Source organism: Grammomys surdaster, unplaced genomic scaffold (assembly GCF_004785775.1).
Source record: "Grammomys surdaster isolate TR1022 unplaced genomic scaffold, NIH_TR_1.0 174, whole genome shotgun sequence".
NCBI classification, from domain to species: Eukaryota; Metazoa; Chordata; class Mammalia; order Rodentia; family Muridae; genus Grammomys; species Grammomys surdaster.
Genome location: NW_021604622.1, coordinates 15,638,793 through 15,663,510, shown reverse-complemented (window position 1 = coordinate 15,663,510; position 24,718 = coordinate 15,638,793). Strand labels below are relative to the sequence as shown.

The 24,718-nt window shown below is 34.8% G+C and overlaps 1 protein-coding gene across 2 annotated transcripts in view; it reads right to left on the bottom strand.

Annotated features, from left to right (window-relative positions):
- Window positions 1-24,718, bottom strand: part of Cdh12 (cadherin 12) — a 273,111-nt gene that overhangs the window by 53,438 nt on the left and 194,955 nt on the right. For both annotated transcript variants that reach the window (XM_028767598.1, XM_028767599.1), the window contains one exon: window positions 15,418-15,605. In XM_028767598.1, coding sequence (XP_028623431.1) covers window positions 15,418-15,605 — 188 coding nt within the window. The remainder of the gene's footprint in view (window positions 1-15,417; window positions 15,606-24,718) is intronic.

Here is a 24,718-nt window from a genome sequence, read left to right as displayed (position 1 = left end):
ATTTTTATTAGCTTAAATGTATGTGTTTCCAGAAAGCAAGCTGCATGTCCATCACTTGGGCTTGCTCTATTACTGCTCTCAGAATCAGATATTGTATCTTAGGATACAGTCATGGGTACCAGCTCCCCCTCAACTCTCTCTCTCCCTGCTTTCTCCTACATATTGAAATGTCTACATTTGGATAATTATAAAATTCCTTCCAGATAAGTCTTAAAATTATTTCTTTTACTTCGTAGCTATCTCAATGAATTTGGCTCCCTACTGGTATGTCAGTTTCAAGATAATGGCCAGAGAAGGGAATTCTAAATTCCTATCCCTTTTTATTTTACATCATTTTTGAAGACAAGTCTATGGCTTTTTGAACTCTTCACCTCACACAGCTGGCAAAAATTAAGTGTTCAGGTTTAAGAAGTTGGGGGAGTGCATTGGGGAGAACCTATTTATACCTATAGATTTGTTTTGCCATTGAAAATTTACATCCTGCAGTGATCAGAGCCCTGGGAAAAAATTTTAAGAGAAACAGCACAGTCATATCCAAGATGGGGCTCCTTCTTGATGACCCTGACCCTTAAGGAATCTCTCCTTAGAAAAGAGTGCATGAAAAAAAGATATATAAATACTGAAGACAAAAAAAGAAGAAAAAGAAAAGGACGCATCTCAGTAAAAGCTGACAGAATCAGCAGTTGACTCTTTACTTGAATTTAACAACTCACTAGCCTTACTGCCATCTTAATTTGGGGCTGATGAACTTCATTGTTAATGATCACAATAAAATTCTAGCATTTAAAAGAAAAGTACAGGTGAAAACGATTTGCTTAGAATCTTTAAACACTGAATACTTCTGAGTTGAGTGGATTTAATTCTCCTACAATAAATAGAAAACCTCCTGACGCTACTTACAGCCCATTCGAACATAAAGATGGTAGAAGGTTTCAGTGAGTAATTTCTTCTCCTTGGCTAGAAATATGTCACTTAAGCCAGATACCATTGGAAGATACCATTGGAGGGAGCTGTGCAATAGAAGTTCACAATTTTAACGAAATAAAAACCACATTTAATATCATCACCCTAAATTTAAAAAGAAGAAAAATTAGGCAAGTTACATTATTATAGTGACCCTTTGTGCTTACATTCTCTTTTGCCAAGGGGCAGATCAGCTGCAACAATGAACAGAATGTGCAGATATTTTCACTCACTTCAGAGGATGTAATATGGGTAAACACTTAGGTGACCCACTCCCCAGGGTCTTCCAGAGTCCCTGCTTCTACATAACTTTATGTAGAAATTGATGGACTCCATTTATTGATGTTTTAATGAATTTGGAAATCAATATCTCCGGAGGACAGAATGCAGAAGTGCTTTCACTTATTATTATTTACTTATTTTTTATTATCATTATGAAGTGTTCTGCCAGGGCCTCCATCATCTGTGTTCAGTAGTCCAGCACTGAGAGTAGGCATAACATTTGAATTTGATACCATGTCAAAACAAGGCACTGAGATCTCAGTGAAAATAAATTATATAAATAAAACTACAGTCCTTCACAATTGGACCTATAATTGAGCCTCTGACCTAATAGGTGAGGTTTTATTTTTGTTTTTTGTTTGTGATGAAGGAAGCTTGTAGCTTCAGGTCTGATCGCAGCACCAATTCATACCATCATTCTTCTTGACTAATGCTGAATAAGGCCACAGTCACTCATATTCTTACCAACAGTAACTGCCTTTTGCCGATCTTTATATCCTATTGTTCTCCTTCAGATTTTATAAGGAACATGTATCTTTTCATCAACACAATAAGGTGATTACTCTCATAAACTGTCTCCTGCATTAACAAGATTCTGCCATGCAGAATCCATGAATCCTTAATACTCATTAGAAAGGCACACTTTCCAAGGAACAACTGAGTAGAAGATGTCATTATCTGAAAATAAACAATGGGGAAAAAGAGTTGGAAAGATTTACATCATACTAAAACAGGACAAAGAGACATAGAGAACACACTTTTGTAATGTAAGCTCACTAGTCCGGATGATAAAGATAAAGCATTTAGGATCAGGTTTGTTTTGAGAAGAAATCACCTTTTTTCAGGACTGAGTTTTGTGATCAATAGTCTGAATTCTAGTTTGGAAGGAGGCAAAAGAGACTATGCATATTTCATAATCACTATGAAAGCACTCAAATCAATATTTCAATAAAATTTGATCAAGCAGTGGATAAACCAAAGCAGTCACGGTATGAGGTGAGAATGTCCTTGCAAGGGAAAATAGATGAAACTTGGACATTTGAAAGTTATTCTTTCTTTCAACAAAATTTTGATGTATTTCATCATTATACATATGCGTGTGTGCGCATATGTACAATAAAAAGAGAATTTTCATGCTCACTGTTTTTGAAATAAATTATATAACTTAAAAGATACACATTCCACTCAGTTTGTTCCAAAAAAATGTTAAAGAAAAACTACTTATTAGAAATTTATTTATTTTTCCATGAAAATATTATACTGAGTTTTATATTTATTATAATATTGCCACATATTGATAGTTTTAAAATTTAACTTAAAATTAAAGGAAGCTATTCAAATGACTGCAATTAGTGACAATAATTTCAATATATGTTCAGTAGTGCAAATGACATCAAGAGCATAACTGCAAAAGCCACCAGTACCTCTATGTACAAGTTTCAAAAAAAAATTCTAAAAATATCAAAAGATTTAGTCAAATATTGGGTTTTGAGTAATATCTATCTATTTATCTATCTATCATCTATCTATCTATCTCTATCATCTCTATCTCTCTATCCCTGCCTCTATCTCTATAATCGATCTATATCTATATATATAACATACAGCATAAATTATTTTCTAACACAGTACTTCATCATATGGTATAACATCTATGCTTTTTAAACTTAATATTTACAGACCCCCCTCAGAGCTCCCAGAGGCTAAACCACCAATCAAGGTGTACACATGGAGGGACCCATGACTCCAGTTGAATATGTAGCAGAGGATGGCCTTATCAGGTATCAATGGGAAGAGAGACCCTTGGTCCTGTGAAGACTTGATGCCCCAGTGTAGGGGAATTCCAGGACAGGGAGGTAGGAGTGGGTAGGTGGATGGAGTAATGCCCTCATAGAAGCAGGCAAAGGGGGATGGGATGGGGGTTCCTTGGGGCGGGGAACAGGAAAAGGGCTAACATTTGAAGTGTAAATAAAGAAAATATCCAATAAAAAAATTATAGCAATTTGTAGTTTTATTCTTTGGTCCTCATGTTTTCCATTTGTGAAATCAGTACAGCTTTATTTTTTATTACTTGTAAAATATAATTAACTGTATTGTGCATGTGAATAAAAATAAATGTTCCAAAATATATAACAGTTAACAAACATAAAATACGTCTTTAGCCAATGGAAATTTAAAACATTCTATGTACTTCAGTGATATTTTTGTTTATTGAGAAAAATTACAGATGTGGTGAACATCTACGGACATGAAATATAATGAGAATTAAATATTTTAAACATGTGTACAACATGTATACTAGTAGGTTAGATGAAATGTTTGTATATGGGGAACAAATTAAGAGTTAAGGAAAAGAATTAATGAAGACATTTCTTCTGTGATGCTTTCTTTGTAGAATGAATCAACTACAAAATTGCAATCAGTCTGGTGTCCAGAAATGTCTATACTTACAGACCACCTCAGAACTCCCATGGGCTAAACCACCAACCAAAGAGTACACATGGAGGGACCTATGGCTCCAGCTGCACAAGTAGCAGAGGATAGTCTTATTGGGAATCAATGGGAGGAGAGGCCCTTGGTCCTGTGAAGGCTATATGCCCCAGTGTAAGGTAATTCCAGGATAGGGAGGCAGGAGTGGTTCTCTGAGGTTCTCTGTGTACAGAATATGCCAAAAATGGCAACAGAGAAGGTACTTCCTCCTCTGTACCTTGCTTGTGTTGAAAGCCAGTAAAGAATTCATATAGGATGAACAGATGGAGTTCACACACACACATACACATACACACACACACACACACCACACATGCACACACACACACAATTTTAGAGTAAAGCATAGAAAATGAAAGTAAGTGGGAAGGCTGGGAGAAGAGTCAATGAAAAAGTGGAAATGAAGAACAAAGCAAGCTTATGTCAAAACATTGGCTGGATAGCCAATGTAAGCCTGACCCGGAAGAAACACTGAACAAGCTCAATAACATGGTGGCAAAGGCCCAGAGGATTGAAAGTAACCTAACAGATTTGCTAGTTCCACAGTTTATAAACAATCAAATGAAAGTTTAAATAGAATGTATCTTTTCTGTATATGTTCACAAGTGTACTATACATGCACCTTCCTACACGTGCACATATCTGTGTGAAGGTGTAGGTATATGTAGTTACACATGATCATGGAAGACAGAGGTTCGTTGGAGATGGCTTTCGTTATTGCTTTCCACATGATTTTTAAGGCAGGCTCTCCCTTAAACCTGAACTTCACCAATTTAACTAGATTTGTCTGGCAACTGAACAGAAGAGATCAACCTGAAACCTCCTTTCATTTAAATGCCCAGCACAGATATGGACCCAGGTCCTCATTATTAAATGCCAAGTTCCCTATGTAATGAGTTATATCCACAAGTCCAACCATAAATGTTTCTATAGAAAGCAGAGATGAAATCTTTTGCTACAAACTTTGTATTTTCAGTTGAAACTTTAATCCTAAGATAGCAGATAAATCTACACTGAATGTTTCAACATTATATATTAAACAACAATATATAATGTGCTTTAGTTGCCACATACATGTAGTGCCTGTGGAGGCTTGAATAGTGCTTTGGATCCTGTAGTATTGGAGTTCCTGACAGTTGTGAACTGCCGTCTAGGTGCTGGGTCCACTGGAATAGCAGAAAAGTCTCTTAACCACTGAGCCATTTCTCCACTTCCAGTGAAAATGTTTGTTTTAAACAATGGCAAAAGTGAAAAAAAATTAAAACAAAAATATAATATTCACAGACACCAAAATACTAGATTTTTTTCTTTAAAAGTACTCATATCAGATTAGATTTAAAAAAAAAATAGTGATTAGAGAAATGGCAGGTGTTTGTATAAAACTTTTCACATTCTTGAGTTTTTCCCGAAGTCAACACATGGTGGTGCTATATTACCAACGTACTTGACTCTAAGTCATTCAGTACTGCATAACAGAAAATAAATTTGCAAAGTTACTGATTAGTGAGCAAATGCATAATATAAAGTCCCCAAAGAACCCATTAACACCTGTTTACTGTTCCCGTAAGTGGTAAATAATGAATTTGATTTCCTATGCTGAAGATCATTCTGCTTTCCGTTTAATACTATAGTTATGTAAATGTAAATGAATCAATAAGCCAGTTAATATGATGATTATAAGACTTTTGCTCTTTGAGAGTCACTTGTTTTATACTAACAGATAATTTTTAAATTCTTTAGCACTGATGCATTTATCACTTCTTAGTTGGTAAAAAGTATATTATTAAAATAGTATAGAATTATTGGTCAAGTTATATATGATATTAAATCAGACTGTTGCAGTCTGCTTTATCCTACTATTATAATTCCACAAACAAAACAAAACTAAGGAAAATATTTTTTATGAATAGATTTGTATTTCAGTCTTGAAAAGATTTAACTCAGTTGCTTCTCTTTGTATTGATATTAACTAAATATACACCTTATTTTCCTTTATCCATTAGTTAATTATCAAAGCATAATTCACGCAGATTTAAACATATATATAATAATATGCATAGATAGATAGATAGATAGATAGATAGATAGATAGATAGAGAAGGAGAGAAAACATGGCCCACAGTTCAAGTTTCCCATGACAATAAATTTTTATGACATTTTAATTCTTGGTTCATTTTTTCTATTGCTATATTGCTCAGAAATTTATAAGAAGGTTTTGATATTCTTATCCCAGTACAATATGATATGAGGCAAGTCAGTGTTTTTTTTTTTCAAAATATCTTGTGCCTTGGAGAGATTTGTAAACTTTCATGATGTTACTCTGAATTTTAGGTGACAGAGAAATGACATTCTGTCTGAGGCTTCATAACATGGTCAACGTCGAATTTAACAATGAAATAAATAAAAATGCCTGTTTTCATTCTTCTCAGTTCATATAAATCTGAGCATCGTGTTCGTCCACTTACATCTCTGGTCCTCAGAGGATAAGAAGGAAATGAAAGTAGTAAGTAGGAAGCAAGGACAAGATAAAAGATAAAACAGTAATGAAACTGTGAACTTCACAGCATGGAACACTCTACAGCTTAAAGGGGGATTTTGAAAAAAGAAAAGTAAATATTGAAAATCCTTATAGTTCATTCTTTAACCTGCATCTCAAAATCTTTCAGTCCATTTTTAAAGTAATTCTTATGAAAGCATTACATATTCATTTCTCAGAGTTTTGACATTCTACGTAGATTAAATGTATGTAAAATATGGCTTTTCTAGGGATTTCATTTTTCACTTAAACCCTTACATTGTTTCTCCATTCAGAGGTTGCAATGGAGAAACATCTTAGCCAATTTTAAGACATAATGCAATCCAAAAACTGTTGTTGTTTGTATACATTTTCATCTAAACACTCCTAACCATGACTTCAAAGTAATATATATATATCTCCAGAATCCAGGAGGAGATGAAAAAGGTGGAATCAGGGAAGCAGACTCTGGAGACAAGCATGGAGAAAGCAGCAAGCATTTTTTTCATATTTGGACCTACGGGGAAATGACAGGAGCTCTGAAGTAGCCAACCATCCCACTGTCACTATGGGGAGCTGCCAGGGTACCAGCACCAAAGTGCCTTTCTATTAGAGCAGGATGAAAGCCTCCCTCATATTCTGCCAGATCCAATCCAGGAGCTGCAGCACCCAAAAGTAATGCTGTTAACATTAATGTTGAAACTTTCATAGGAGTTTTCACCTGTATATTTTTAATGACTGTTCTTTTAAGAACAAATATTTTTAATCAAGAAATATATCTATGAGTATGTATGTATAGAAAATTCTTCTCCACACAGTGCTATGTAAGCCAGGAGAGATTGTATATAAGCATTCTTACAAAATCTGTTGCATCTTACAACTTAGTTACACAAATGTTTTGTATATAATTTACCATGTAGCAAGACTATTTTTTAGAAACTGTACTTAATCTTTAAAATTCATCAAGGTCATCGTCATTTCTCATAGTCTCCATGTCTGTGGCCATCCATCCTGTCCAAACTCATGGTAGCTCTGTGGATTGTCTGTGGCATCTTCACTGGGATATCTCTACCTTTCACAATTACTACCAAAGTATCCTGAGTGACCTATCCCTTGAACTGTCAAGGTGACCACAATAGACCTTCTATCATGATCAAAGTCACAGACATACCCTGCTGGTGGCTTTTCCTCCATCTTGAGTGTCATCTATTCTCAGCGTCTCATCCTGCTGCCTTGAAGCTACTCCTACATCCTTACCAACGTTCTCCATCTTTAGAGATTTTGGAAATACGACTGTTCAGGATTTATGGAAACATGCATCATCCAAATATCATACGATCAGTCTCTCTTTCTTCAGCTGGACAATTTTCCTGCTCAATTCTCTAAAAGACCCTGCCCTCCATAAACTTATTGACACTGTACAGTGGTGCATATCCTGTCAGATTTACTTTATTACTATCAACTTTTCCCACGTCCTATAATAACTAGAGGCTGCTTAAGTACAAGGAAAATGTCTGCCTATTTCAACTTGATCTTCTAAGTCTTAAGTAAGTCTATGAGTATCTGCTCAGCAAATTTCTACTGAATGATGTCGTAAAATGTACAGCAATGGATTATACATAGATTGTGATTCAATGCCTATAGAATGAATAATGTTCTATTATAGGAAGAAACAAGAAATATAAAACAAAACAAAGCAAAAAGTCTAGAAGGGAGGCAACCAAGATTCATTCACCAATGGATTACAACAATGACCAGCATGGCATGATAACCTAGAAGGTGCAGTAATGGCATTTACAATGTTCAGGTAACCAACAGCTCTTTAACTTGATTTAAGACCCATTAAACAACAGCAAATCAGCCTAGCACTGAAAGCTAGCCAACTACTTGCTAAGTCATAGTTCTTGGAAAAGGTTTTACAGGTGCCACTTAGCTAAACCCTAACTAAATTCACATTTGTTTTCCTTATACTCATAGATAAATGTAGTTCTTGTTTCTCACCAAGTAAAATCCTTCTTGGAGCATAGATGCCTTACAGCACACCATAAATAATCAAAATGCAGTGTTGTACAGTCCAGTCTGAATGGGTGCATCTACAATAGAATGTGTATATCTGAGGCTCAGGTAAAACTTTTGGAAAAGGGAGACAATAGGATGGGAAAAAAAGAACTTTTTGCTGAGACTTGTGTACTCTAGACATGTCACAGCTACAGAGGTAAAGTCTCATAAACATGACTACTAAACATCTGTGAACAAAGTAAAGGATAGATATGCTAAGGTTTATTTGCAAAGGAGGGTTGGGAAAAGCCTAGTAGGCCTAGTAGGCTTTAACCAAAGGTTAAAGTTTATAGGAATTTAAGTGAGTAAGAATGGCCCTCATGGACTTGTGTATTTGAATGCTTAGTCCCAGGGAGTGGTATCATTTGACAGGCTTAGGTGGTGTTGGCTTGCTGGAGTAGGTGTTGCCTTTTTGAAGTAGGTGTTGGGTTGTTAGAATAAGTGTGTCAATGGGAATGGGTTTTGAGGTTTGGAAAGCCCAAGGCAGACCCAGTGGTCTATCTTCCTGCTGTCTGTGAATCAAGATGTAGAACTCTAAGCTACATCACCAAAACCATGCCTGCCTTCATGCTGCCAGGCTTCGTGTCATGATGACAATGGACTGAACCTCTCAAACTGTAAGTAATCTCCAAATGAATGCATTCTTTTATAAGAGATACTGTAGTTAGAGCGACTCTTCATAGCAATAGAACATTGACTAAGAAAATTATAAAGAATAATCAGGTTGTACTCATATATTTAGAAACATACATATAAGCACATCCATGCAAGTATACACATATGTGAATCTATATACATATGTCTGTACTTATATAACAATAAATAATATATATTAGATATATATTAGTGTGTGTGTGTGTATGATCTTTTGGAGTATTTTATGCATGTAAATCATGAATACATGATTAGTCTCTCTCTTTCAGCCATCTCCACTTTTATTTTTATGAAAGTGTGAGACTGGGTCTTTCACTGAACCCAAAGCTTGTCAATCTTGTTCTGCTCATTTTTGAGTAATCTGCAGGAACTACAGCCCCATTGCTAGAATTCCAGTATTTTTGCAAGAGTTTGGTATCCGAACTCAGGACCTCAGGCTTTTAACACAAGTACTGTTCTGACAGAGCTACTCCTCCAGTGTGAATTTTCTTGGATTTTAAGCAACATATCTAAAAGGTACTCTAAATGACTAGAGGGAAATCAAACTTTTTAGGGAAACTGGGGATCTTTTGCTTCTGGGAGGTAGCCATTTTGATGCTGACTTTAGTGTAGACACCTAGTCAACATAGAGCACTACAGTTCAGAACTTCTGGCCTAAAATATTCTGTCCACCTCAATTTTCCCAGGTAACTAGGCAACAGGCCTAGGTCATTTGCTTGGCTATGTTTCTGAGTTAAATGAGTTTTTCAATGAAGCACAATGTATGTGGATGTATATCACTAAAACATGATAACTAACCTAAATGCAAGCTGAATTTTAAAGATTATTTTCATTGCCATATTTTTCTTTGTTCAAATCAGATATTTGAGCAGTATTCAAATGGCTTATAGATAAATGGAACTGAATATAAAATCATTCCTTTTGCTTAAAATAATGACAACTAGTAAACAGATATGACATACAAATTCAGTTTATGTTTAACAGAATGTAAATCGCACACTAAAGGAAATAAACTGTATGTACAATATTTGTTTTATGTTTATCAGAGTGTATGTTGTACAGTAAATAAAATGGGGTATTTTCTTTTGGGGGAGGTATATGTATTTGTGGTGTGTGTATGTGAATTAAATATATAATGCATGTATATATTCATGTATTAATCACTCATGAACTTAAAGCATTCTCATTAGGTAGATTAGATACATGATTAGGAGGTATAATGTTCCACCTGTCTCCATCACTCAGCTCTGGAGGTATAGGGCATACTACCACCCTAGATTTTCTATGGGTGCTGGGGATCTGAATTCAAGAGTGTATAATTGAGTGGCAAGCACTCTAACCAATGAGACCCAAGGTTCATTTTTATTACTTTTTTTGATATAGAGCTCACATTATTGGCCTGATTATGTAAACTATCTATATGCTTCAAATGTATCCAATAAAGTATTGCTATATCTACACAATACTTATCATCCTGTTTAAGGATGATATCAAAGCATATATGTGTCAGTAAATATATTTGCCTCATATTTCAACTTTCTTCAATTTTTCTTCCTATCATCGTTTTGTTTCCATTGCTATAGTAAAGTACTGTGAAAGAAATAAAGACTAAAACAAGGAAGGAATCATTTGACTTTACATTCAGGCTTATTCATATTGTAAAGTCCTGCTAGAATGAACTTTAAGCAAATGAACATATCTATCTTCAGTTAAGGAAATAGAATAATAAATAAACACACATATTCTAATCCTCAGCTCAGTTTCTTTGACTTTTATCCATCCATGGTACACAGGTATCTATCCATAATATCTGTCTAGGAAATAGTGCCTCCCCGAGTTGGCCACCTTCCCTAACTTGACTCAATAAATTATGAAAATCCTCTATACACTTATCCAGAAATTAACCTAATCTAGACAAATCTTTATTGACAATACCAAGTGATTAGAGACTATTTCAAGGTGATAAATAAAATCAACATGACAACTTGCTTTCTCAAGTTGATCAATACTGTACTTTAAGCTATAACCTTACTCTTATTATATCATAAATAAAATACAACAAAACTTTAAAGGTCCCATGGCCATAAAAATTAACACACTTTAAAATCCTGATAGAGTAGAAACACCTTAAAGTATTTACATATATTGAAGAAATGTAAATGGAATCATCAAGAACTGAGGGAGAGAAAGTCCCAATTAAGACTCTCATTTGACCACATGAAACTTCTACTGCTGAGAATGGGTTACATTAAATTTATTTGTTGATGAAATGGGCCCTTTTAGAAACAGTCAAACAACTCAGACTATTGCAAAAGCTTTTAGTTGTTCTATACAAACTGATGGTACCATTAAAACCAGCACACATGTATTTTGTATATATGGAGAAGTATAGCTGGTACCTAACTAGATCCTTCTCCCCTACTGACTAGTACTTACAGTCCTGAAAGGTACTTTACATACTACTAAACAAGAAAGGTCAATGCCAAATCTGCTACAAACCCTTCAATCTTTAATGCCAACTTGCCTATGTGACAAACTAGTGAAACCATGGCACAAATACTACGGGATATCCATCAACTATCTGTTTGGAATTAAGTCACATTCCATGAGATGGAATCTATACTTGACACTGCTCCATTGTCCAAGAACATGAGACTAGAAGACCTATGGTTCTAAAGGAATATAACAATAAAATGACTCTAAGCACCATTCTACTCTACCCTTGGATCAGTATCTCACTCATCTGTCATCACAGAAGCTTCCTTCTGAAGTAGATAGGAGCTAATACAGATACCTATAATCAGACAGTGTACCTAGTGAGAGATCTTGCAATACCTGGGACTAAATGGGATATATGTATCATATCCCTCTTTCCATGGATCAGGGAATGATGTGGGAGTGAAGTAAATAGAATATAAGAGTTACAGGGAATGTGTGTGACCAACAAAACAGTATCTTATAGAAATAATAGGTCTAACACAATTATGATCTCACAGACATTATGACAGCAGCATAGGGCATGGAAAGATCCAAATCCGACAGAGCTCCAGATGTGGGGTAGTAGATGTGAGTTTTCATCCACACTGAAGAATCTATTTTCAATTAACAAATATTTGGGAAAAAAATTAGTTTTACAATGGAGCATCACTGGATATAAAAACCACACCTAAGGGAAAGCTCCAAGCAGATAAGTAGATAGTCAACAAAAGCCACACTGAATGATATTTATGAATTGTCTCATTCTGTTTTGTTTGGATATATGTATTTCTTTAACCTTCCTGGTCTTTTATTCATATAATATGGTTTCCACTTTTGAGTTTCAGGGGTTTTTGGGTGTATATGTGTGTGTGTATGGGGGATTTTCTGTGTTGGGAGTGTGTGTGTGCGTGTGCGTGTGTGTGTGCGTGTGTGTGTGTGTGTATGTTTGTGAATAGTGGTGTGTAGATCTGTCTGTGTGTAGAGAGGTGTGGGTCTCTCTCTCTCTCTCTCTCTCTCTCTCTCTCTCTCTCTCTCTCTCGCTCTCTCTCTCTCTGTGCGTGTGTGTGTGTGTGTGTTCCTCTATGTACATGCATTGATTTCTCCTGCTCTTTCTTTGTTATATTTTTGTTATTATTTGTTTATATGTTCAATTTGTTATCTTTTTTTAATGTGTCCTTTTTTTCTTCTTTTCTAAAAAGAGAAAGAATATGTGGACTTGAATATGTGGTCAGTTTAGAAGATATTTGGGAAGAGATAGGAAGGGAAGGCATGACCAAAATATATTATATACAAATAAATTTACTTTGAATAAAAAATAAATAAATATGTTTCAATATCTGTTCACTATAAGCTGCTATCAAATAAAATAAAAAAACACCCCCTTGCAATTTATGATAGCATGGTATGATCATTGTATTTCAAATTGAAAAACCTGGGAGATTGTAATAAATAATCAGCATCCCAAAGTAAAATAAAAATCCAGAGGGGAAAACATCAAATCTTGACTCTATATTTCCATTAACTGGAGCCTGTACTTTAATTTTCTAGGCTTTACAGGCTTAGCCTGTACCATCTGTACCTCCACTCTTACACCTGAAGCACTAACCTGTTCCACTCCACATCTGCAACTCTGCTTGCTGGATCACCTAGAGTACTGGCATTTCCTAGTCTGCTGTTTCCACTACAGTTGTGACTTCTTTCCAGCTGATTTCAATAAATTCTTAGTGCCTGTGCTAGGTAGACTTATGTCAACTTGACACACACTAGTGTTTTCTGAACCAAGGAACTTCAGCTGTGAAAATGATGTCCTAAGATCCACCTGTAGGAAATCTTAATTAATGTGGGAGGGCTAAGGCCATTGGGGGTGGTGCCATCCCTGGGTTGTGGAGGACTTAGGTTATGTAACAAAGCAGACTAACCAAGACATAATAAGCAAGACAGCAACAACAACTCCCATGCCTTCTGCATCAGCTTCTGTCTTTAGGTTCTTCCCTTGTTTGACCTCCTGTCTTGACTTCCTTCAGTGATGAGCAGTGATCTCAAAGTGAAAGCAAAATAAACTCTTTCCTCCCCAATTTATTTTTAATCATGGTATTTCCTTACCAAAAATAGAAATTCAAAAACACTGACTTTATATAGGGATTCCAATTTAGCCATGGTGCCTAGCCTCATCTGTTCTCTCCATAACTCCCTAAACTTGCTTCTGTATGTTCAAACTAAGTACCATGTGTTTTATGTTATCAAGTTCTCTTGTCAGCTCAAGATGTACTCTGGTCCCTGTAGCTGCATTAGCTTCTGACTCCTGGCAAGAATGAGGCGCATGACTACTGCCTAGTGCAGAACACCAGATTTCTCTTTCATGATGCTAATCTCCTTAACAGCTACAATTACTCTGTTGGTTTCACTCTGCTTCCCTAAACTTTACGCTTATCTTAACAAACTTCCACCCTCAAAACCCATAAGTCCTTAATCTTTACATTCCCCTTCATTCAAATTCTTAGAACAAGGCAATGCAAAGCCAGATTCCTGGTCAAACTATCACAAATCATCCCTTGCCCTATTCCAGACACAGCTTAATTTCCTTTCTGAAAGCTCATATGCCATGTTGTAACTGTCTGAAGTTCCCTAGGCATTCTTCTTGAAGGTTCATCGAGAACAGCAATTTAAACCCTGCTTATAGAATTCAATGACTGCTTTAAGCCAAACTTCCAAAGATTTCAGCATTCTTTCCCCTAATCAGTTTTAACATATTAAACTCTTTTTTATTTTGGGATATCATAACCAAAATTCTACTTTGTACTAATTGATGTTCCTAATGATGTTTCTATAACATAGTTATGCTTTCATAGATTTCCATGGTTATGATGAAATGCCATGACAAAAAGCACCTTAATAAAAGAGTTTACTGGACTCACAACTCCAGGTTATATCTATTTGTGCAAGCAAGTCAAGAAAGGACGCTTAAAGCAACTGGTCAGAAAATATCCAGTCAAGTGCACTACCACTACCCAATCTTCTCTTCTCTACTTACTTATCTTTCTCTCAAACTTCTGATTTTGAAACTTTTCTATTTATAGACTCCCTTATTACTTTCTTATTACTTCTACTTAATCTTATCTTTACATTCATCTTCACTCAAGTTGTTTAATCATGGACAGAATAAAGCCACATTCCTGGTCAAAATATAACACACATCTCTCTTTGCCCAATTCCACACACCGTTCTTTGTCTCCAGTGAAACATCCTAAGTCAGGTCTTAAATGTCCACATCTCTTCAGCATTCTTCTCCTTCAAGCTTTGACTAGAACAGCAATTTAAACACTGCTTCTAGCACTCAACAACTTTTCTATGTTACATCTTCTCTGTCCCAGTTGGTATTTTAAGATAACATCAACTCTTACCTATAATATGAATTATATATCTATATCTTCTTTGTTTATTTTATTTTGCCTTAATCTAATATTTTTTATTGGATGTTTTATTTACATTTTCTATGTTTTCCCCTTACCCCATTCCCCCCACCCAGGAATCCCTGTATCCCCTCACCCATCCTCCTGCTTCTCTGCAGATGTGCCCCTACCTATCCCCCGACTCTCACCTCCCCATCCTCAAATTCCCACCTACTGGGTCGTCCAGCCTTCATGAGACCAAGGATCTCTGTTCCTACCTATCCCCGACAGGGCCTTCCACCCTTATATATACAGATGGAGTAATCACAAATTTAATACTTTCAACATTGCTAGTGTAATCAATTGTTTCTATACATCATTTAAAATTTAATCTTAACATTATGAAGAAATTTAAAATGCCATTTGGCAAACTAAGAAGTCTTAATATTGCATTGAAGATGTACTGCTATATACATAAAAATACATGGTGTGAGTTCATAATTAAAGTATTGCTATTTGAAGAAAAGATAGCTATTACTGTCTCTACATTTTTTTTATAATCTGCTGTCCAAATATTAGTCTATGTACCTTTTTCAATTTGATGATTCCTTCTTGTGTATCTTCATCTGTGATAATATCAAACAAATTTCCCCCGTCTCCTGGGACAATGTTGTATTCAATTTCTGCATTTTTTCCAAAATCAGGATCTACTGCTCTTATTCTTCCAATAGCTGAGCCAACAGGGGAAGACTCGGGAACTTTCAGATGGAAGATGCCTGATAAGAGATACATCATTTGCAAAGGCAAAGGAATCAGTGAAGTTTATAATAAGACTACGCTGCTTTAAAATATAAACATAAGTAGTGGATCAAACTTAGGACTTTATAATACAATGTGAAGGGTAATTTATTGACAGTTTAAAGGCTAATAATGTATGAAATTGCCTCAGAATTTACTTCAGAATGTCCTGATGTAGAAATTTTAATTGAGAAAAGGACTAATACACTGTGATAAATCACAACAACTTTAAGAAAAATTCATATGACAATTCTATTTAAATGGATTAAATATTAAATGCAATCTTACAAGCATTCCTAATCAATAACATAAGAGAAATCAATACCAATATAGGATGCAAATAATGTAGGATGCAAAACTTAAGAAAAACATAAATACACAGCTACATAGATAAATAGATTACTGGAGTATTCATTAAAATACTTATATATACTTTTAATGGGTTAAGTTTATCTTCTCAGGAATAATACATTCAAGCAAAAATATTTTTTAATGATGATCTATATAGGCTCAATATTCTAATTCAGAGTTATGGTAAATATAGAATACTACTTGTTATTTGAAGGTGTTTTAATATATATTAACTTGACACCCTAAAAATACTTTTATATATTATTGAGATCAACATATAAATGCAATACCGTATTACATTTAGTATTAAAAATAAAAAGGAAAATTATTATTTTTACCACCAGATGGAGCACTAATATTACTGCAAAATTGAAAATGAAACAAATATTGTAAAACCTACAAAATGTTGTGTATGACTATGAAAAATTATGCTGCAAATATAATTTTGGCAAATTAAAAATTTTGGATGTTCAAATAATAGTATGCCACCAATAAAGCATAATACATATATTACTGAGATTACATAATACATATATTACTATGCATTGTCTCTAAACCCCTATTAGTATTTTAGCCTTTGTTCTTTTCAAGTCAGAGTAACAAAAGGACGAGATTGGAAGGATAAAAAAAAAAAACATAAAAGTAGAAGACTTAAGTATGTTACTGACATTTCAATTTCAAATTACATTAATAGACTTTGCACAGACCTTTTCCATGAATGAAATTCTTACTGTTACAAATTTTGTTTGGAGTTTCTATTTGCATCAAAGGACACTATGCTAGGAACATATTCAGCATACTTATTGTATGATAATCCATACAAATTGTAAATTCTACATTAGGAAGTATGAATGAGCATTGTGAAATTTCAGCTCCTTTCTCTTTTTATTTCCTTTTTTTTGTAAGAAATACACATTCTTTGAGCTTCAAAAATTGCTAATTTCTGGGTCAAGAGATCTACACTTTACCCTTTTAAAATGTTTGTACCCAGTAGACAGTAGACATTTCTACAATGGAGTATATATTTGGTTTCATGTTTCTAAACATCCTCCTATGGTAAAATATATCTCTATGTAACACATTATTATTTGTCTTTCAAATTACACAGAAATTTTTTAAAGATTTATTTATTTTTATATATTGGAATACACTGTTGCTGTCTTCAGACACACCAGAAGATGGCACTGGATCCCATTACAGATGGTTGTGAGCCACCGTGTGGTTGGGAATTTAACTAAGGACCTCTGAAAGAACATCCCTTGCTCTTAACTGCTGAGCCATCTCCCCAGCCCTCACCCCAGAATTTTTAAAGGAATTGTAAAAATTTATTGTAGGTAAAATAAAACAATCAAACGAAGGACAGTTGACAAGTAGAGTTGTTTAATATGTGTCTCTGCAGGATAAAAGGAGATATTCAAGTACAATCAACGTTTTGCAGACAAAAGTGTGTAAAGGATGGCTACCAGGTTTTGCCAACTACTTTCTGAAAGAAAATGAGGACATGACGGTAAGTAAGTGTGATTGAAGACAAAGGTTCCTATTAAACATCTGGAAGGGTCCAGACTGAGCCCAGCCATGAGAAAAGAGATGGATTGCCAGAAAAACAGAGAAAAGGGCATGGGGTTGTAACAAGGTTATTAGTATACCTAGAGCAGTGCCAAGGATCAAGAAGCTAAGAAAGCACTTAGTCAAAATATCTAAGTTTATAATGGAACAGAAACTGGGGAAGGGAAGGGAAGCCAATTCTCTGAGTTCAAGAGGTTTAGTGTAGGGTCTGGGATGAGAAGTGCTGAGAGAGTCCCAGGTTTTAATTGATGCTGGGAGAGTTGACCAGCAATCAGTTGATAAGTTAAATAGACACCTTAGTCATTTGTCCTGAGGTTCCTCTGAGACCCTATGGGGAAAATATCTTTCTTAATTCATATATTACATCAAAATTCTACTGAGAAATGCTTGAGATATCAGCAAGTACAAGTTACTTAAATTTTTCATCAATGTGTCAAGAAGTATAAAACCATACATATTTAAGATATACTAAACTCAGAGACACAACACAAGGCAAAATGTAAAGCCCAGAATATGGGTTAATTTTTCCTACTTTTATTTTTAATATCAAATAGGAACATTAATCAGTCCAAGATTTAAATCATGTTCCTCTCTGAGAATTGTAATTGAGATAAATAATCTGAAGTTGCATAAAATCCTTTGAACTCAAGGATGAGCAGATGTACTGCAATTGCATGGCCCATCAGTAATATTGCCAACAGTCTTCAGGATTTCCTGATAAGACAAAGAAATGGAGGTCTGTGCTGAACAACCCACTATAAATCCTCTGCTGTTCAGATATAGAAAATTTATTGCTAAATGCACCAACTGAATGGCTGACAGTCAATCTGAGAGCAACATGGAGCTGTGGCATGTACTGGATTTCATTAGAGACAGTGAGTACCAGCGAGGGCACCCTGGGAGTGTGTCTGCTGGAGGGCAGGGGAATGTCCTGATGAGACTTTGAAAATAGGAGACTATCATTCAAAGGCAGTGGAGTATTTCTGCGTATACTTTCCCATCCAGACATGTAGAGTAACTTCAAACTAGAAAAGCCAAAACTATTTTTTAAATAACTATTCAGGGAAACAACAGTCTGAAGTCATATGTAAAGGATTATAGTTAACGAAGGTGAATTGTCATAATTGAGACATTTCAATATGTGTGAGGGATGTGAACATTTTAAATTTTGAAAGGTAATCTAGAGGCCATCAGGAAATTCAGACTATTGATGAAATGGCTTCCTTTGTAAGGCTATATGCTGAGATATGAATTTCCTGTTTTATAGAAGACCATTTTATGACGCCAATCGCAGCAAACGTGAAGACAGCTATTCTTTGTAGTACTCTATCAATATAAGCTATGTTGTCAGAGCAGCTTTTTCTGAAGATTGTTCACATTGGTATGTCCAAAATTCAATTATTATCTTGTGGCTCTGGAAAATTTGTGATGAATTGGAATAGTTTCACTTTTCATCAATGATTGACTTCATACTATGCCCTCAGTACCATGCTTCAGAATTAAGAAATAATTGAAGTTAAAAAATTGGCTTGTGCGATCCATGTCCCTGTGCTGAGCTTTTAGTACCTATAAAACACAAAAGTGCAGGACAGTGTTTTTTCTGATCTTAGCGTATCAGGCATACACTTTTATTGAGTTAGGATGCACCTACGTTCATTAAGACAAGTATATTACAAAAAAATACTGCAACTGATGATAAAGTCTATCATACATGGGAGAAGTTAGTGAGAGTGTGCATTTGTCATTTCAAGTTGTTTAGGTTTCATCCATTTATTTCCAATGACTTGGCATTTTATCATTGCTTGATTCTCAACAGCAATAAAGCTGAGGTCATTTCAATTAATTTAAAATTCTGGAGCAATGTACAACTGTGCCAAAGCTAGATCAGCATGACATACAGCATAATTACACGGCCATCGTTCCAAGTCACCTTATTTTGATGTGTATGAAGCATCTGAATGGTACTACCTCTACAACACAGGCTAAGAAATGAAAGCAGGGACAGGAGGTTGTTCTCCAAGTCAATTAAATATATATGTACATTTTTATCAGATATACACAGTGTACTTAACAAAATCACCATTTCCCTGAGAAGCGGAGAAAATTGTATGAAGAAGATTATGTGGAATTTCAGTGATTGATTCTGTAATTTCTTACAGACAATACTCTGTTATTTCCACTGAAATAAACATAGCTGCTAGCTATAAGTTAGTTCACATTCTTTCAGTGACTATGCCATCTGAAAAATTATAGTTTGATTATATTTGTATTATGTCATCTGATTCTGTATGGGAGGGAAAAATGTTAGACTCAATGGCCACCCAAAACTAAAGCTTTCTTTCATTATCTTCTTCAAGAAAACTATCAGGTATAAACGAAGAAAATGATATACATGTTGAAATATATTCCTACATAATTAAATCAAATTACATTATTAATTGCATAGGTACTTGATTCTTAAATATTTTAGAAGAAACTGAACAGGTGAATTATAAAATACCATAATAACTTTTGGCAAAATGAGTACTTAAATAATTATCATATTCTTTCAAAAACATGGCATGTTTATAAAAAAACATATCATTTCAAAGTTCAACTGTACTTAGAATTTAGCCCTCCTTGTACCAAAGATTTGAAGTCCTCCTGGACAATATGAATCACAAGAAGATGCTAAGGAAGAGAATTGTGTCTGAGACTAAGTGAAGTGCTTGTTTAGCACAGAAAAGGCTTTCTTTTAGTTGCCAGGCATTAAAATTGAACAAAATTCAAGCAAATAAAACTAAAATATTAGAATATTGGCAAAACTAGAAGGGTTGAGATATTTCACTTAAGACTTATCACAAACAATTTTCTGATATCAAAACAAGTAATTAATTATATTTGAGTATGATATTAGATGATACCTAGCTAAGGAATATTTGACTAAGTGATTGAATTTAGACATTACTCCATTGATAACCCTCCATTGTCTCAGAGACTTACTATTTAATGGTATATACAAATAAAGTAGCTTTTGTCCTGTTCTATTTTTGTTATTATTTAGGCAAAAATGACTGCAAGCTCTACGAAACACCTATGGGGATATGGAATTAAGAATTGTTGGGAGAGTTATGAAAAGTCAGGTTTACCTAGCATGAAATACAATATATTTATGGAGAATTATCTGATTTCTTTATTGTTATACATAAATACATATTGGTGGCATTTATGACCTCAGATCATGCATAATTAATCAGCTTTATTCCATGAAACTAAAATGACATGACTTCTCAAAGAAAGGCTGACAGTGCAATTCAAGTTTTATATTACGTAGACTGGCAGTGTGAGCTGAGTCATTGTGACACTGGTCCTTCATGATCAGCTAGTGGAACCCATTCCAGAATAAACCAGATGACAAGGTGATATGATCACAGTTTCCTGTCTCACATGCTTTGTGACCTGTCAAGTCTGATACTAGAAGGCACTCCTGCATATTAGTGACTCCATGGACCTCTTTATGTTCCTTTGATTCCCAACTAAACCACAGGGCTTTCATACAAATATCATATTATCTAGAAACCTACATGTTTTACCATGCCCTGGTAAGTTGCCAAACTATGGTAATCTGACCAAAACCAACCTTAGATAATTATGACTCTCCAAAAAGGAAGAAATAGTTACCAGAGAAGATTTCAGAGAGGTACCCTCATATGTGCTACATAATTTGATTACTAATGTTAAATCCACCATCAATATAGCTTAAAAATACAGAGACTTCCTAAGATAACTAATTGTCAATTCTCAGTGAATTTTATTCTATACTATTAGAATAGATTTTTTCTCATCTTTTCTAAACAAATATTCTTTCAAAACATTTTCCCTCACTAATTTTAGGACTTCATCAGCAGGTGAGCTTAAATATATTTCAAAGGAAAACAGATTAACACCCCAGTTTCAACTTCCCAACACTTCAAATGCTATCATGTTAGTGAACATACTTATGTCAACAGGCACATAGTGAATCAAATCTTCCTGTCCTAGCGTCCTGTCACTCTTTCAGAGTTTTCTCAAGGATCCTAATCTTTGTTTTCCTTGGATAAAATCAGTGCAGAAATAAAGCATCTCTAACATAACTGACTATAATTTAATTTTAATCATTTCTAATGACCTCTCTACTTTTAGTAATTACAAATGTTCTTTACATCTTATTAACTAGTATATAAACTATATTAGAATTCAACCTTTCCATCCCATCTGCAAGCCAACCAGGACTAGCAGCAGGTGGGAAATTAAACTGGGAAAACTTGGCAATCTTTTTTCTGTCAAGCATTTTGTTACCATCCTCTTGCCAGGGGTATTTCTACTCTCCTGTGTGACAGCAAAAGTGCAGGACTGACTTTCCAGCTTACATTCTCTACAGCTGATTGTTCCTATTGGCATGGTTGGCTGCTGACAGTGTCCTCTCCCACAACGTTAACACCATGACTTTTCCTCTATGCTAACAGTACAATGCCCTCAGCATGTAGACACCTCAGTAGTCCCCTCACATCCAGGTCTCATTTCAGGAAGATTGCTCTGTCAGATCTTAACCTGACTTTGGCTGTATTTGCCTTCTGTAGACACATTCTTTACTTTCCTGTTGTCATCTAATTAATTTTCCTAATAAGGAATGTTCTTTCCCCTCTCTTTCCTTTCCCAGGACATTTTAAGTTTCCTAACCACTATGCAGCTAGTGTTTCAGAAAAAAAAAGTCTTGATTGTCTAGAAACAAATATATTGGATATTATTATTAGCTCTGGGCCAGTAGAAAGCTCTACTTACCAACCCTAGTGAGGGAAAGGCAATTTACTCACTTCCTTTCTGACTTGAAAATGCTGCTTCACTCTCTCCAAAGAATTCCTCTGGACAAAAAAATTTCTCCAACCATCACTCTATAAAGTAGTGCTTTAATAACCATGTAATACCAGGTTTGACTGATGGGTCCAAGTTACAAATACAAGCTGTCATTTTTATTATAATTTCTGAAATTTCATCTGGCCATGAAATACACATCTCAATCTAGTATCATTGAGCTATCCAATGTGATTTCTCATTTTTTTTATTGTTCTGTGCTCTTTTCTTCTAAAATCAATTAAGATGATCATCATTTCTGGTTCCAACAATTAAATATCAGAAAAATTTAAACACTGTAATATATGTTAGAGGACCTATCTTCAAATTCTTCTCCACTGAGGTTGTGACAGGAAGACTCAAGATACTCATATGTGATCATTTTGAGAATAATAAAGTGTTTTCCATCTCCTAAATCAGGTTTCAGTTCTTACCCATTTCTCTTTCCCTTTCCAATAGAATTCCTTTTATATTCTCACTGCTATATATTCATACTCACTCTGCTGTTTAAACATATTGTTGTATTTTTAAAAGTAAATTCAAATTGTCCATTATCTGCTAATGAGAATCATTACTTGCACTTTTCCTTGTACCACATTGGAAGCATGTCTGGGATATATCTGATAATCTATAGCTATGGTTTCTCTCGACTTGAACATCCCTCCCTTGTTAAAATCTTTAATATCAAAGAAATATTAGGGATTTGTTCAGTTTAAATGAGTATGTGGGCGTTCTGTTGATGTTGTTGTTGCTGTTATTGAAGTTCAGTCTTAGTCCATGATGATCTGATAGAATGCATGGGATTATTTTAATCATCTTGTATCTGTTAAGGCTTGTTTTGTGTCTGATTATATTGTCAGCATTAGAGAAGGTACTATAAGGTGCTGGGAAAAAAGTATATATTTTTGGTTTTGGGGTGAAATATTCTAAAGATATCTGTTAAATCTATTTGGTTTATAACCTCTATTACTTTCACTGTATCTCTGTTTAGTTTCTGTTTCCGGGACCTGTCCATTAGTGAGAGTAGAGTGTTGAAGTCTCCCACTATTATTGTGTGAGGTTCAGTGTATGTTTTGAGCTTTAGTAACATTTCTTTTACAAACTTGAGTGTCCTTGGATTTGGAGTCTAGATGTTCACGATTGAGAGTTCATCTTGGTGGCTATTTCCTTTGATGAACATTATGTATCTTTCTTCATATCATTTGATAACTTTTGGTTCAAAGTCTATTTTATTGGATATTACAATGCCTACTCCAGCATGTTTCTTGGGATCATCTGCTTGGAAAAAAGTATTTCCAGCCTTTTACTCTGAAATAGTGTTTGTCTATATTACTAAGGTGCATTTTCTGTATGGAGCAAAATGCTGGGTTCTATTTACTTACCCTGTCTGTTAGCCTATTTCTTTCTATTGTAGAATTGAGTTCATTGATGTTGAGAGATATCAAAGACCAATGATTCTTGGTTCTTATTATTTTTGTTGGTAATACTATGTTTGTGTGATTCTCTTTTTATGGGTGTGTTGTGAGATGATTATTTTCTTGGTTTTCTTAGGTGTAGCTTTGCTCCTTGTGTTGGAGTTCTCCTTCTAGTGTCCTCTGTAGGGTTGGATTAGTATTGTTTAAATTGGTTTTGTCATGGAATATCTTGTGTTTTCTCCATATATAGTGATTGAGAGTTTTGTTGAGTATAGTAGCCTGGGCTGGCATTTGTGTTGTCATAGGGTCTGGATGACATCCCTCCAGGGTCTTCTGGCTTTTAGAGTCTCTGCTGAGAAGTCTGGCATGATTCTGACAGGTGTGCCTTTATATTTTACTTGGCCTATTTCTCTGACTCCTTTTAATATTCTTCTTTTGTTCTGCATATTTAGTGTTTTGATTATTATGTGACAGGAGTATTTTCTTTTCTGATCCAATATATTTGGTGTTCTGTATGTTTCTTGTACATTTACAGCCATATCTTTCTTGGTATTTGGAAAGTTTTCTTCTGTGGTATTCTTGAAGATTTTTTCTGGCCCTTTGAATTGGAAATTTTCACTTTCTTCTATCCCTATTATTCTTTGGTTTGGTTTTTCATTGTGTCCTGAATTTCCAGGATGTTCGGTTAGGAACTTTTTGTACTTCTTATTTTCTTTGACTTCTGTGTTAATATCTTCTATGGTGTTTTCAGTGCTTGAGATTCTCTTCCATTAACTGAATTCTCTTGATGATACTTGGATCTGTAACTCCTGATATCTTTCTGAGGTTTTCCATCTCCAGGATTACCTCCATTTGTGATTTCTTTATTGTTTCCATTTCCATTTTTAGTC